At 33.0% G+C, this 16315-nt stretch overlaps 4 protein-coding genes across 5 annotated transcripts; 2 read left to right on the top strand and 2 right to left on the bottom strand.

The window, feature by feature from the left end:
- Positions 1-17: 17 nt before the first annotated feature.
- LOC132905399 (ATP synthase mitochondrial F1 complex assembly factor 2) lies at positions 18-1429 on the top strand. The gene is made up of 6 exons (XM_060956732.1): positions 18-187; positions 331-524; positions 612-722; positions 797-977; positions 1044-1159; positions 1242-1429. Exons 1-6 carry the CDS (start codon positions 130-132, stop codon positions 1386-1388), a joined length of 807 nt encoding a protein of 268 aa, XP_060812715.1. The 5' UTR covers positions 18-129; the 3' UTR covers positions 1389-1429.
- Positions 757-6392, bottom strand: LOC132904502 (protein eyes shut). The gene is made up of 15 exons (XM_060955097.1): positions 6193-6392; positions 5891-6039; positions 5572-5682; positions 5395-5502; positions 5193-5306; positions 4230-5082; positions 3684-4143; positions 3278-3600; positions 2993-3203; positions 2766-2917; positions 2552-2688; positions 2241-2486; positions 1968-2168; positions 1645-1873; positions 757-1570 (listed from the first exon to the last, which is right to left on the bottom strand). Exons 1-15 carry the CDS (start codon positions 6342-6344, stop codon positions 1474-1476), a joined length of 3543 nt encoding a protein of 1180 aa, XP_060811080.1. The 5' UTR covers positions 6345-6392; the 3' UTR covers positions 757-1473.
- Positions 6393-7211: 819 nt separating this feature from the next.
- Positions 7212-10174, top strand: LOC132905023 (SET domain-containing protein SmydA-8-like). Of its 2 annotated transcripts, XM_060955972.1 has the most exons (7): positions 7212-8030; positions 8446-8814; positions 8908-9042; positions 9394-9580; positions 9662-9757; positions 9862-9938; positions 10029-10174. In XM_060955972.1, the coding sequence occupies exons 1-7, from the start codon at positions 7446-7448 to the stop codon at positions 10143-10145; spliced, it is 1566 nt and encodes a 521-aa protein (XP_060811955.1). In that variant the 5' UTR covers positions 7212-7445; the 3' UTR covers positions 10146-10174. The 2 variants fall into 2 exon arrangements, with proteins under 2 accessions (XP_060811955.1, XP_060812033.1); XM_060956050.1 differs by lacking the exon at positions 9662-9757.
- Positions 10175-10381: 207 nt separating this feature from the next.
- On the bottom strand, positions 10382-15869 carry LOC132905767 (zinc finger CCCH domain-containing protein 13-like). Its single transcript, XM_060957404.1, has 10 exons — positions 15370-15869; positions 15119-15194; positions 14603-15003; positions 12332-14392; positions 11950-12258; positions 11547-11880; positions 11295-11461; positions 10927-11207; positions 10734-10851; positions 10382-10659 (listed from the first exon to the last, which is right to left on the bottom strand). Exons 1-10 carry the CDS (start codon positions 15549-15551, stop codon positions 10551-10553), a joined length of 4038 nt encoding a protein of 1345 aa, XP_060813387.1. The 5' UTR covers positions 15552-15869; the 3' UTR covers positions 10382-10550.
- Positions 15870-16315: the final 446 nt, after the last annotated feature.

Below are 16315 nucleotides of genomic sequence, written 5' to 3'. Positions count from 1 at the left end.
GCAGAATTGCACTATAGTTGCGTGTTGTGTTACGAGTTACGAATTGTTTGTCAAATCAAACATATTTACTTATATGTTAAAAGGATGAAATAATATTTATGACAGACGGATTGTTAATATTTAGTAAAAATGTATTATTTTAGACATAAAAAATTGGCTATGACCTTCAATATAGTAAGAAATATAGGTAAAGATACATCTTTCTAAATTATAAAGTCTTCTGCATTTTTTAACCTATTTTAACATATCGGTATCATAAACTCCTAAACATGAAAGGGAGAATAATTTTATGAATGAAAGTAGATAATGAGCTTTTATAAAATATTTTAGCCACCCTTAGAAGATTTTATCGAAAAACAAATATATTATTGTGTGATGGAAAATTTGAAATTACACTTGATCAAAGGAAGCTCAAAACACCGCAAGGAAAGATATTACAAGTGGAAAGCAAACCTTTAGCTTTAGCTATAGCAACAGAATGGGATATGCAGAAAAACATTATTGATAGAAGTAGTATGCATCTAGTAAGTTTATCTTCAAAATTATAAGTATAAGTATAGCACATAATTTAATAAACAAGATCTAATATATTTATACATTCAATTTTACAGACAGCTCTGTGTAATACTGTAATAGATAATCCTAATAATCATACAAAGCAAGATATGGCAAATTACATTGTGAATTGTTTGGAAATGGATACAGTGCTATTTCACTCATATGTAAATATGTTATATTGCGTAATGTTGTTATGTAATATGATGTAAGACATTTATTAAACAGAGAATAATTATAGGAAAATGAAGAATTATACAAAATACAAACTGAAAATTGGGACCCACTAGTACAATGGTTTTGTGACAAATATGGGGTGAATTTGGTTAAAACTCAAAGTATAGAAGCTCCTACTGTATCTTCAGAAACTAAAACAGTATTGACAAGACACTTAATGTCCTACAATTATAGTGCAGTTTATGGTAAATGATTTTCTTATTAATATATACAAATATGCAATCAATGTTACGAAACTATTATATTTGTAGGTTTTATGTATGGAGTGGATGCAATCAAATCTGTAATTCTTACCCTAGCTGCAGCAGAAAGAGTAATTAGTATAGAGGAAGCAGTAAGGCAATCACGCTTGGAGGAAAATTATCAAGTGTGTATAACAATTTGTATACTAAAAAGTTTACAGCCAACATATGTTTCTCTGCTGAATGCTACTTTACTTTTTATTGTAGATTTCTCATTGGGGTTCTGTAGAATGGTTCCATGATCAAAATAAATATGACTTACAAGCTCGTTTAGCTGCAGCTATCTTATTTGTGCATTTGAACTCTTATTCTGTGTCATGTCAACCAAAAATAGATAATAAGAATGTTGATTAATTTATAAAAATTAATTAAATAAATTTTGTACAAAACTTGTACATGTGGTGTATTGGAATGAAATGAAACAGTAACAGTATTTTTACTAGTTTGAAGTATGACAAGACGATGGGTCAACAGAAGATAATGCCTCTACTGGTATGGAACAGTCAGATCCCATCCATTCTTTTGTACAAATACAACTGAAATAATTAATTGATATTTTATGTAGATATTAAATTATTATTAGATTATTTCTAGCTATAAGTTAATTTACCTATATGTAGCTCCATGATTTAAACATACTGCACCATTTTTGCATAAATGACGAATGCATTCATTTCTATGACATTCACCAACACCACGACCTGTTGCAGGACTTGAATTGGTTATTGAATAAATAGCGGTTTCTGTACGTAATTCAATGTCAAATATACAACCAGAAAATCCAGTATGAAGGGGCAAATCGTGAGGTAAAGATTCAAAATTTTTTGATTTGTGTCCACCTGAACAAAAATAATTTTTACAAATAATGTTGTATGCAGGTTATGTATTTATATAAACTTTTCGAATAAAATTATCAAATTATGAAAAGCGAACCGATATAAAGTATTGGTGATACATCGAGTCGTGTCATGGTTCCAACCACTCGCCCAGTTATATTGCCTATACCATCCACTGCAAGCCAAGCATCTCGACCCTTTCTTCCAATTCTAATCGTATATGCTATATGACTTTTACTTGCTGTTGCTGCCATTGTTGCAGCACTCAAGGGAACGTTTGTAAATATTCTGCGAACACCTAGAGAATATTTTCACGAAATTCAACAGAGCTAAAAAATCTGTAAATATCTAAAATATTAAGATGTATTACCTGCTCCTAAATCCCAGGTTAACATAATATAACCACGAACATATGTTATGGAAAGATGATCTGATAGATCTTGGCGTGATCCACTTTGTCCTAAATAAGCTATCAAAGATATCTGTTCGTAAGTACGCGGTATGACCTTCAATTTCAATTCCATTGCATCTTTTATAGAATTTGAAATGCCGTAAGCAATGTATGATGAGAATCCAGGTACAAGTACAGAAAATGATGGTCGCATTATAGCAGTATCTAGAAGTGTAGGATAAAAAATAATTATATTTTATTTTCGAGATATATATTTATAACAATATTACCTTCTTCGCATAAGAGCCCGTGAGTACCAAGTGGGCAAACGCAAACGAAACCCGTACCCGGTGAACTAATACAAGTTGCACCCAAGGCACAAGGATTTTCATCGCACGTTGAACGTTCACAAAATGGGCCTGTATATCTATTCAATTAAATAATATCCTATTTGACGATATTTTTAAAACCAAATTTTGTTGAATAAATTGCAAATTAGCTTACCCAGCTATGCATCTACAACGTATTGCACCATTTATTTCTTCGCACGCACCGAAATTTTGACATGGATTTGATAAGCACAGAAACGATGTGCAATCTTCAATTTGAAACGTTTCTGTGGAATCACGGATGAAATGACGTGGTATATCGTTTATCTATATTAATAAAACATGCTTTTTAATTTTCCGAATGCTTTCAAATATACATATACATGTGTAAGAAAGACGAACTTTCAACGAGTTCATACAGCCAGTAAATCCCATAGAGACGTGAGCGAAATAGTGAGAAAATACCAATGGTATACCACCTAAATGTAAATTGGCATGTCGTGGAAGACTTCCACGTAATGGTAAAGTTTGTTCTCCACTAACTGCCGTTGTTCCATTTACTAGCAAACGAGCCGAACATTTGTTAGTTTCATTTTTCATGAAATATTGAAACCTGCATATATGAAGTAAGCGAATACAATGCATGGATATGATAAGCAATATATTATCATCTTTGTATTATTTTACCTCGTATCAATATCCGCTTCATACCCGTTATCGATAGGCGAATCTATTTCACCCAATAACATAGTTTCAAGTCCGCAGGAAAATTGAAACTTTAAAGAACCATATTCCAAATATACCAACGCATATTTTTCATCATCGAAATAAACATGTAATATAATACCATCCTTATAACGTGTTCGAAGCCTGACAAAAATTTTTAACGTTGCGTTATTGTCGTTTGAAATTTCTACATCAACGTGTTGTCTCGCGTAAGATTTTCCATTAAACGCCGCCCGTATTATACTTGGTCCAGGTTTACAATCTTCACGGCGTGAACAGTTACACTAGAAAAGGATAATGTCTCTATTGTAAACATCGTAACAAAAAATTTATTTCTAAGTAAGAAAGAAAAAAATGTAATACTTGCATCGCTATCATTGCGCGTAGGTGATATTGTGGAACTTGAACACAAAATTCCAAGGCATTCAGGAATTATGGTACTTTTTGAAGTTGTTGGTGATTCAGTTTTCGTTGAAAATTGTTCATGGTCGCTATCGGTAGTATTCTCATCGTATATCGGTTTTACAGAGCTACTAGTTGTTACAGATGAAGAGATATTATTAACGAAAGCGGACGTAGAACTTTCCATTTCTGTACTCGAAGATTTTGTTAATTTTGTAGAGGTCCACGTATCTGTAAATGTCTGAGGTATAGTTCTTGGCACTTCTATTATTGGCGTACTCGAGTCAGAGCTTTTATTTTGCCAAAACTCTGTAAAATTGGAGGAGGATGCAACGGTAGGAAATGAACCGTTATTTCTTTCACTTTCTGTTGTCGTAGATTCCTCTGTCGTTCTTCCAACAGATGCAGTTGCATCTGGATAATGCCTAATTGACATAAAATAAAATAGATCGTTCATTTTAGCATACTATTATTTTTATACAATTACTCGTGATTTATAGATTATTGTTACCCTGTACTTGGAATATATTTCGTTCTGCTACTAGTTTCAGGAGTCGTGTCGCTGGTGGACGTGAACATCCTGTCACCGTTCTCTTGATAAATAATTTCAGTCGTAGTCGTTTCATTGTGAATCGATTTCTGTGTCAAATATTCCGTCTCAACTTTTATCGGCGACGTTACCGAATAGACTTCACTTGAAACACTGGGAAATGTTCGAGGTTCTAACGAGACTGTTTCAGTTTGAGATATCTCTTTACTTGTAACAGAATACATAGCCGAGACATCGGTAACAAACGGAGTACTTTCTGTGGTGCTTCCACCAATGTTGCTACTAATGGTGGTACTGCTACTGCTACTAAAAATGTTGAAACTCTTATCAGTCGAAGACGTTGTTTCTATAAAAGGGTACCATATTGTGTAGAGACTAGTGCTTTTAAGAGAAGTCGAAGACTGTGCTGTTGTGGAAGCAGTAATCGACGATGATGTCTCGATTTCTGGCAGTGTCGATGATTTTGGTGTAAAAGAAGTAAGAGTAATACTCTTTTGATCGTTATCAGTCTCGAATGTTTCTTCGATAGTGGAGAAAGTTGATGGATGATCGTAGACATTGCAAAATGGTCCACTGTAGAACGTTGGGCAAGCACAAGTGAAGCTATTGATACCGTCGATACAAGTGCCTCCGTTCTCACAATTTGCAAATTTCGACTCACAATCGTCGTATTTTAGTTCGCATAACGCACCATGATAATCTGGTACACAGTAACAAACTGGTCGCTCGTCTTCGAATAAGCATACTGCATCATTTTCGCAAGGATTCTCTTCGCACGGTACGATGGCTTTATCGCAATCTTTACCAGTATATCCTTCCGAAGGACGTTTAATATTAAAATTTAACAATACGACAAAGTTAACTCTTTATGAATTATAAATTTAGTTTCTACGTCATTACTGATAATAAACAATTACAACTTACCAAATAAACAAGCACAAGTGTACGAAGCAGGAATGTTAATGCAAAGACCACCGTTCTTACACGGTGATGTGATGCATTCATCGATATCTTCGTCGCACAATCGACCTGTCCAACCTTCGTAATAAAAAGAATTAATCTTCGGTATATTTAAATACTCGAATTAAAATGTAAATTGCCTAGATTATTCGATAAAATATTACACCTTCCGAGCAGCGACAAAAAAAAGAGAATCCAGGTCCTTCCACGCATTCACCTCCATTTTTACATATCGTATCGTTACAAACCGAAGCATCGATTTCGCAATAGTCTCCTTAAAAAGAAACAAATTATAAGATCGAATGGAACAACTTTTGGCGTACCAATTTTTACGCTTCTATACCTGAATATCCATCAGGACATTGACAGGTGATACCATCGTAATCGAGGCAAGTCCCGTTATTCAAGCATGGTTGATTCGAACATTCGCTATATCTTTGTTCACAATTTATACCTAAAAATGCACACCGTAATATAATGTACAATAGTAAAGTATTTGATTAACCGTGTGATCGTACGAACATAAAAAATTGATTTCAATTTTGCAACTCCGTAAGGAAATCGAAGCACGAACATCATTTAATCTCACCCTCTGTGCTAACATGTCAACGCGTCGTTTTCGAAACATGCCATGAAAAGTAAACGAAGGAATCATGAATTACCTACAAACCCTTCAGTACAGGTGCAATTATAAGCTGCAACAGCATCGTTGCATGTCCCTCCGTTGAGGCAAGGATTCGACCAACAATCATTCCAATTGATCTCGCAATTGATTCCAGTGTAACCGTCGATACAGTAGCAAGAATAAGTGCTGTATTATATGCACGGGACGAATGACTAATATATTAATTTTAAAAACTTATACAGAGTCGCCTTTTATTTATAATCTTTTTCTTTTTGCTTTTTTTTTTAATTAAATATAAAGAGTGAGAAGTATTTATTTTATTTTGAATTATTTATGTACCTGTTCGCGTCTTCTAAACAAATTCCGTACATGCAGGGATCACCACTGCAATTTATACCTCGTGAAAAGCCAATCGTTAAGAGAAAAAATGTTGTCAGAATAAGAATCTTCTCTTTCGTAAACCTTTCAGTAAGCACCCTTCTATAACGCATTCTGAATAAAAATAGCGTAACTTTCACATAGATGTTTGTTATAGATCATTCCAAACTTTTTATATGATACGAAAACCCGTAAAAGATTTAGATTTATGAAATTATATTTATACAATTATTTTAATATAGATGATAAAATCAATTAATTTCTTGTATCTGAATGCTTTAATTAATTTATCAAAAGGACCAAAGAAACGTGAATCGCTAATGATGCGCCACTTCCATCGGTTTACACTTTTCTCAATGATATAACTATCCAAATGCGATATAGATATGCTTTATACTTTAACTAGTATTTGTAGCAGGTAGTTGACCACTTGGTAGTCTTAGCAACGCTTAGGACTATACAAACGATAATACCTATCGGATACGCTTGCGTGAAAATTTGATTCATCAATAATAACTTTTATTCAATTTTGAAACATGTAATAACTAATTTATCTAATGATCGATCGAAAAATCTCAGTTCATTAAAGAAAGATTAATTTTCTTTCTATTTCATTATACTCATATTTATATGAAATATATGGCAAGCAAAAATATTATTACTTTACATCGTGACTTTTATTTCCTCCTTTCTGATTTCTGACGATTAAACATGATACGTACGAAGTAATGGATATCGAAATACGAGCGTTACTTACAAAATTCCAACTCTATTTTGGACCGAAACTGGATACACTGGCGAGAAATACGATAGCACCACATGCTTGCATAATAACAATACAACCACCATGTGAAACGCCGATCTTTCATATGCATAAGCGAGTATGTTCTGCAGTAATTTTTTCTTTTAGACGTAGGAAAAAATTAGAAGCTGTCTGGCGAACGAGGAGTTTAGTCGAATCTCGAATTTCTGGAAATTAAAATTATAATTTCGACTCATTGAATAACGTTCTAACCTATCGTAATGCATATCCTAGGTGTACTTCAAAAGTTCTGAGATGATAAATAAGAAAAAATTAAATTGAAAAATATTGTGGATATATATTTCCAATCCTTCCGCGACTTTTTGCCCAGCCTGTATGAATGCATTACATAATGAACGTATTCTTAAACGTATATATACTCTGAAGTATATATGAAGTATATGTGAAGTATATGAAGTACTGGTTACAGTACCACCACCCTTTGGGATCAGTCGTCAGAATCTTTCAAGCGAGTCACTCTAGAGTATCATTATTTAACATGAGTCTTCAGGATATTGTAGAACCAGAGAAAGTAGAGGAGGTGTTATTATCTCATTTGAAGGAAAATAAGATCTTCCTGAAAGGACCAAAACCGTGGACTATTCGTTCTTCGCTATTGGGTGGTCGTGGCGTGTTCGCTACCCGAGACATCAAACAAAATGAATTAATATTCATTGATTCGCCTCTATTAGTCGGACCTAAATACACAGGCAAATATTTTGAAATGTGCGTATCATGTTACAAGAACGAATGCGCATTATTTCCGTGCGATAGAGGTTGTGGCTTGCCAGTTTGCTCGACTCAATGTGAAAATTCGCCAAAGCATGTGAATTATGAATGTGAATATCTTAAATCATTGGTACCGACTTGCGGTACCGATTGGTCCCCAAACTTATTACTGGCTGTGGTACCCATCCGTGCTCTCTTTCTAACGGAACAACAGCGTAAATGCTTGGCAACGCTTCAGTCTGATAAAAATCTGACTTGTTATCCCGAGGTACGACTTCGTTATATTATTAGCTTTTTGAAGATTTCTCCAATGATGAGAAAGATATTTTTTTTTAAGAAATTTTATTGCGTAGGTGGGATGTATAAATATGTCTGTTTCAGTGCTTAAAGAATAAGTAATGAGCTTATGACTAAATTTAAGGACTACTAAACTTCATTATACGCTTATATTTCTATAATAATGAATATTATCAGATTTAATGAAGAATATTAAGAAAATAAAGTATGAAAAATTGCGTATCGTATTTTGAATCTTAATAAAACAGTTTCCAAAAATATTAATGTTACTAACATGATAATTATTATTGGTATTAATATTTGCTTAGTGATCAAAATTACATAAAATATTTATAATATTTTTTATTTTTATCTCCTGTTATTATAAAAATAATTTCTGTGAAAAGATCGAACAATTGAAAAAGAATGTGATCAATTCTCCAAGCGAGGAAGATATAGAATTGATGAAGCATGTGTGCAGAATACTTAATACGAATTCGTTTGAAACGATTATGGTTCACGACAAGGAGCATTCTACGAGTTTACGAGGACTTTATTCTATTGCCTCGTTCCAAAATCACTGCTGCGTACCGAATACAAGACATCATTTCGATGGAGAATTTCGGATGTATGTTAGCGCTGCCCTTTCGATTGCTGCTGGAGAGGAGATCACTAGCACTTATACGAGTTTATTTTGGGATACAACATTACGGCGGAAATTTTTAAGTATAACTAAACACTTCTCCTGCATGTGCAAAAGATGCAGTGATCCTACGGCAAGTTTACATCTAATGTTGCTTTTAAATGTATAAACATATGCATTAAAGATTAAAATATAAAAATGTATGATTTTAAACGGTACATATTAGGAATTTAAATCTAGGCTAGGTGCACTGTTATGCGCATCTGACAAATGTTCCGGAGAGTTATTACCCCTAGATCCTCTTAATATGACTACTCCTTGGATTTGTGATAAATGTGCCATAACCCTAAATCATCGGCAGGTATTTATATAAATTATTTAAAATTTAATAATTTCAAAAATATCCCATAGATATGGTTAATAACCATATTTATTTATTTCACTTGTTGTATGATTAATAATTTGTTCTAGGCTTCCTAGATAATTTTTTAATGTTTTCGTCTTTACGAATTTTTCTAATTTCCAGTTTAGAATTAAATAACGTTAACGTTTAATAACAAGTTTTGTATTTGTAATTTTTTCATTTAAGCGCATTGATTTAATTTTATTATTAACTATTAATTACTAACTTTAATTAATAACTAAAACGTTTTCGATCTCGGTAACTTTCTCTCAATTCTAGGTAAATACTTCATTTTTTCCTTTTTACTAGATATGTTCGATTCGTTCAGGTATAGCGGGAATCATAAAGGAAGTTCTATACAAAACACCACGTGAGATCTATAAGTTTCTGCAGAAGGAGCTTTCGCTTTTGACTCCTTGGAGCAATTACTGTATTGTAGATATGAAGTTTCGAATTGTTTCGTATTATGGCAGGAGTGATGGCGCCAAATGGGAAGGTGCGGATAATATACAAATATATTTTGTTAAAAATATATTACTTTGTATATTATATGATATTTTTTCAAACATTATGTTAGATTTAAGTAATACAGAGCTGAATCTAAAAGCGAAATTCTGCAACGATTTACTTTCCGTATTGGATGCTTTAAATTGTGGTGATTGCAGAAAAAGAGGTAAATTCATTTGAAACAAGGTTTAGAATTTTGCTATCTTTCTGTTAATATTAATGCTATATATAAAATATTAAATATATATGTATCTTGATTTAATATTTCAGGTCTTATTTTATATGAACTATATTGCACAAATCTTGAAAAAATAAAACGATTTAAACAACAACCAAATATTGAGGAAGTATGTCTAAATTTCGTTGTTATGCTTGTATTGTTCATTTATTGATGTTGTCTTGATATGTTTTATCTTTACATCGAATATCTTTTTTAGGTTGATGAAAATCAACGTATATTAAAAAAGGCAATCACTATACTACAAAACGATATTATTTCGGCTGTTACATTTGAATATGATAAAAACTATTTTAAACAACCAATTGCTGTATAAAAGGTATTATCGACGAATAGAACATAAAATTTACTTATAACCGTATAATAAAACAACTTACAGAACAATAAAGAAAACGTGTAATTTTTTTAAAATGAAATTGTATCGTTTAGAAAACTGTCATATTTTTTAAAAATAATGTTCAATTTTAGTAACTATAATTTCGTTAAAGAAGACATAAAGATTGAATAATATATAAAAAGACATTTAGTTATGGAAAATTAAAGAACTAGATATTAAGAAAAACGTATCAATTTAATCTCTTTTTACATTGCACCCCAGATGGCTAAATTGACAGCAAGAAATAGCTAAATAGCTGTATCAGACTAGCAGGTAATAAAGTGATGCACTTGTACCCTATGCTCTATCGTATATGGTATAATAGCAAAGTGCAATTTTGTTCTTTCATACTGCCTGTTGTAATAAACATTTTGCTTCTTCATATAAAGCTGTACAAGGTCTTAAAACTTCTAAATCATAATCCACATCCTCATCGATATTTACATTATTATTCCTATAACATAATAATATTATGCATTGTTATTCTGTTAAAGCTGTGTCATCCTACTAAAAAAATAAAATATTTACCTGTACAGAAAATCATCCACTGTAGGTAGCATATCATTGTTTAAGTCACGTAGCAAACGATTTCGTGCAAGTGCTGTATGCATAAATGCAACATTATGGAAAAACAATTCTGAATGATCTGAAAATAATCATTTAGTTAAATAAATACGATTAAAGTAACTGTCACTAAATAAAAATGAATCGGATAACAAACCGTCTTTTCCATATTTTTTTGCCAGTTTCTTCATTACATCTTCGCCTGCGTATTTCGCAGAGACGCCAACTCTATGCAGAATTGCTTTGCACTGCCAGCGATTTTCTGAATTCTGATTGCATGATGTAGATTTGCGAGGTTGTGTTTCTTTAACAAGACTTTCCCAGTCAACTCCTAAAGCATCGCCTAAACCTTTACCACTCGTTTTAATGTCCTCCTCTAATTCACCATCAGAAATTTCTTCAAAGTCCATAGTTTCCATATTTTCGTCTTCCATATTTCTGTGAACAATTTTAGTTATTAACCCAGCGATTATTGTATATTACATATAGTAATAGTAAATGAACTTTAAAAATTATAAATATTACCTAAAGGACATTGCATCAGTATTATCTTTCCCTTTTGTGTTAAAGACTGTTTCCTCTATAGTTTCTTTTGGAGATGAGAGATCTGCTTCTTGAGTTGTTAACTGACCATCTCGTTGTATAGTATCAGGAGTTTTCTTAGTTACTCGTGTTTTATTTGCATCTATATCCTGTAGATATTAATATTAAATAATAATGTAAGCTTACAAAGTAATAATGATCTAGCTTAGTTATACAGAAATAAATGGAACATACTGTGATATCTTCCATATTTAATATGTCATCTGGATCATCGCTAATGTCACTGAGATCGCTTTCAGTATGAAGTGTCTGCAAAGACTCATCAATGCAAGTACGTTTTGATTCAGAGGTAACAGTTTCCTTCGTTTCGGATTTTTCTTTTGATACAGCCTTCTTTTGGAAAGTATCTGTAGATTTCTCTCGAGTTGTAGATAATTTACCTTCTGCAAGCTCCATTAACTTTTTATTAATAGGTTCTTCTTTCATACTACCATATAAAGATGCTTGTTTAGAACTATGAACTGTACATTCGTCTCTAGTTTCAGAACTGTTATAAGTTCGTCTTTTACTAAAAAGGAAACAAATTAACTTGTTATAAAAATAATTAAATAAACAAGAGTTCCATCTCGTGGCATACTTATGTGATGTGGATTCTGCTATTTCTAATTCCTTAGATCGATCGTTTCTATAATGGCCTCGAATATGCACTGATTGATTATCCCATTTTCGAGAATCACTTGATTTCCAATCTGACACAGAATTATCATATCGAGAATTCCAATCATCATCATGCACTTCTGACCGAGGAAGACTATCTCTGCTGTCCCATAATCCTCTTACTCGCCATTCTCTTTCTTCCCAATCAACAGGTCCATAAGCTCGTTCTCTGCCATGTTCTACATCACGATGATGACTATCCCAATCATCGTTAGGAACATTTTCGTCCCTAGTATAAACATACAAATTTAAATACTTTCGTTACTAGTCATAAGGATTAATAACTACAGCTATCAACATACCGTATGGAGGTGTTACTCCTTAACTTTTCTCCAGGATAAAGTGGATGCCTGTGATGATGATGATGATGTCGATGATCATCAAATGAAGTTCTATCAGTAGTTTGAACGACATATCTAGATTCCCGGGATCTTTCTTCACGAATTCCGCGTCTTTCATCAAACGGACTATCATATCTTCTTCCGTCAACAGTTTTTCTTCTATCATCTTCATGAACATGGTGATCACGATAATCTAAATGCGAAGACGCTTCGTCCTGCTCGTCCCAATGTTCTGATAAACGCCCGTAGTTTCTATTATAGTTTCTGTCTATTTCAATTGTTCGTCGTGGACTAGTCTCGCGTCTTTCGATTAAACGATCAACTTTGGTTGGTGTAACGCGTGATTGATCGTGTTCAGATGTATGATTTCGATCATATCTTGTACTAAATCGTCTGTGTCTTTCGCGATCATAGTGCCCGATATCTATTCTGTCGATTAAATTATCTCGTGAATTTGACAACGTAGGCGGTGCGGATGAAGACGATGAAGATGCTATAGAAGACTGAACGGCTGGTAAAGAAGGAGCTTGTGGCAATGGTGGAGCATTGTGCACACCTTTATCGAGCAACGATGTTCTATCCAAAGATCTTTCTCGCGGAAAACGATCAACACGATCCCTAGGTGAATTTACACCAGCTTTACGAGCTGGTGTATCTTTATCTACAGTATTTCTATCGTATCTACTATCAATACGCTGAGATGTTCTATCCCTATCAGAAAGAGCTTTCGTTTCGGATCGTTCTCTTTCTCTATCGCTTCTACGTTCTCGAGTTCCATTTTTCTCAAAGGTATTATCCTTCACCACTATTCGTTCTTTATCCCGACTATAACGTGAACTTTTATCCGTTGTTAAACTTAACGACGTTGTAACTAAAGGTGGTACATCTCTATCTCTTGCTTTTATTGGTTCTTTTTCTCTGTCACGGTCTCGATCCCGATCGCGATCGCGATCCCTATCACGATCCCGATCTCTATCACGGTCGCGATCTCGGTCTCTGTCTCTCTCTCGCTCACGATCACGTTCTCGATCTCTATCTCGATCACGATCTCTTTCCCGTGGTCGTTCACGACAACGTTCTTGCAGATCTTCTTTGTCTTTATCACGAGCATCTCGTTGATCTCGAGCAAGCCTCGAATGCCCACGTTCATCCCTCGTATGCTCTTTATCACGCCGTTCTCTGCTCTTTTGGCGGGTCTTTTCTCCTAGATAAGTTTTATCATCAAATTCTTTGCCAATCCTTCTATGGCTTTCTTCTTGATTCGATACTTGTCTAGTTTTATTATTTTGTTCATTTTTTCTTATGTCCTCCCTGTCTTTAGTTTTATCACTTTTATGTGATTCGCGATCTTTTTTTTCCGCATCTCGAGATCTGTTTGTAGAAAGCTGTCTATCTTGAGCTTTTGGCGGTGTGAGTTCTCTCTTGGATCTTGATGACTTTTCAGGTGTACGACTACGGCGAGTTTTCGTTGAAATCGTTTCTTTTGAATGTTGGTGTTTCGATCTTTCGGATGTCGGTGGTGTTCTAGAACGTATATCTTTATCCTTACATTTCGCCTTTAATCTTTCGTTTGTTTTTATTTTTTCGTCTATTGCACGACTTTTTTCTTTGTCCTGTTCTTTGACTTTATCAAAAGGTTTATTCTTAGTATTATCTTTAGATAATTCATCTACATCTCTCACTTTCTTGTAATGTCTATCTTCTTTATCCATATCTCTAGCTTTTACTGCTTTGGGGGATTCACTTCTATTTCTCTCTCTAACTTTACTAGATGTTCCATGATGAGGCACAGATACAGAGGAACCTAATACTGCAGTTGTCGTTGATGTTACTGTTGTAGAAGCTTGTATTGCTGGTGACCTTGTACGAGGTGTGGAAGAATGTTTCTTTGATGTTGTAGATGAACTGTATTTCTTCGCAGTTCTAGCACTAATCTCCTTTTTTGTGGAACTACTTTCAAACTTACGTTTTTTCTTCACTGACGGTTTTTCATTTTTTGTTCCAAGCCTTTTCAATTTTAATCTGTCAAGGTTATTAAATTATAATAAATATTAAAAGGTTCTATATTTAATTCAAATATATTAATTATTAACTTGTCATCTTGTAACGCTTATACTATAAATAATACATTTATAAGAAAATTAGCTATTGATTTATAAAAAAAACATTATCTTAATATAGTGTTTTATTTCAAAAACGAAAAAGCATGGTAACATATATATTACGACTTACTTCCTTCTTCTTTCCTTATCTTCATCATAGTCAGTAGATCCACTATGATGCCGTTTAGATTTAATCTTTTTAACTTTTTTACGTGAATCAGATGTTGAACTAGAAGATGAATCTTCACTGCTAGAACTACTACTACTGCTAGATGTACTTGAAGTATGAGAACTAGAGGAAGAAGTCATAGCCTTTTTTTTCTGTCTCACTTTATCTTTTCCATGAACCTCTTTATCTTTCTTCATTTGTAGTTCTAGTTCACGCTGTAACAACTGTCTACGTCTTTCTAACACTTTTTCGTCCTCGTATTCCAAATCTGTTTGATTCCACTCTTCCAAATTTAAATCAGGGCTATGAGATGGCTTTTTTATGATCTTAGAAGTAAGCCTTTTAAATGGATCCTCAATAAGCTACATAGTATAAACATATATGTAAATATCCATCTTCAAATAAGATAATATGCTTGTAATTTTTCTAAGCAAACTTTCTATACTAAAAGTATGATAATACAGATTATGCACTTACTCCTGCTGTACTTGCAATAGCATTATCCTTTTTGGCACGCTTGGACGGACTTATTAATGTGTGAGTATTTGCATATCTAATTGCAATATCAAGAAAAGAAAATGGTGATCATCTTAAATAAAATGAGAGTGATAATTCTTACTGTATTATTTAAATAATAGCTTTAACAATTACACTGTTTATTACTATAAAAGACAAATGCATATTTAATTTTCTATGCAAAAGTAAGTCAACTTCAAAATTATACTTGCTTGCAATTCTTTCCATACGAACAGCTGCCGTTTAGTGCCCAGTTTCTACAATAATCCGACGAATTTTGGCCGGCAGTAACTGCTGGTTTGGTCCCCAACCTCTCAAACACACTTGGTCGACGAGAGTCTGTATTACATTTCGTAGGGTCAACCGTTATCTTCCTTATGTTTGATTTTGACATATTATCACCATAAAACAATTATGTTTTCACAATGGAAGCACATAACTGCAGCATGCAAATATTCATTTACTATGGAATCACCATTAATCAATTAAGCATTCACGAATACAGTTACGGTTTTTGAAGGATTGGTAAAGCATTTAAAAGCTAAGAAACATAAGCAGCTCTTTATGTTTTGTATAATAATTCTTTTTATGAACGGTAATATCTTAATATTTATACATATAATTCGTTTTTACATATTTTTAAAGGCTAACCCCAGATATATGTAATCTACTGCATACGACTGAAGTACCAAACTGTACAGAAAACAATAGTGCTAGCTCAATGAAGTTGTATGTAAAATATGGTTCAATATTACCAACCTAACCCCAATAGCGATAAATATTGTAAGTAGATTCAAATATTTTTAATCTATAATATCTTATTAAATATAAAAAAAGAGAAGTTAAGAAATTGCTATGTGTATATAAAATTATTTATATACATTTTAATAGTATTTCTCGCGTTATATACAGTGCATTTATTAGCACAGTAGGAAATATATATTATTAATTGAATACATTTATTGCTTTAACGGAAATAAAATTTTTAGAACATATATAAAAAGTTCAAATATATTAAAAGTCAATTAGGAATGAATAACTAAAATGTGAGATGTTGAACCTCACAAATATTTATCACGATGTTTACTTCAAAATAGAATTATTCATATAAAAATATAATAATCTTTTAAAATTATCTTGTGATACGAATCTAAAATT

This window comes from Bombus pascuorum, chromosome 1 (genome assembly GCF_905332965.1).
Source record: "Bombus pascuorum chromosome 1, iyBomPasc1.1, whole genome shotgun sequence".
NCBI classification, from domain to species: domain Eukaryota; kingdom Metazoa; phylum Arthropoda; class Insecta; order Hymenoptera; family Apidae; genus Bombus; species Bombus pascuorum.
This window is presented reverse-complemented; position numbering and strand designations above follow the sequence as displayed.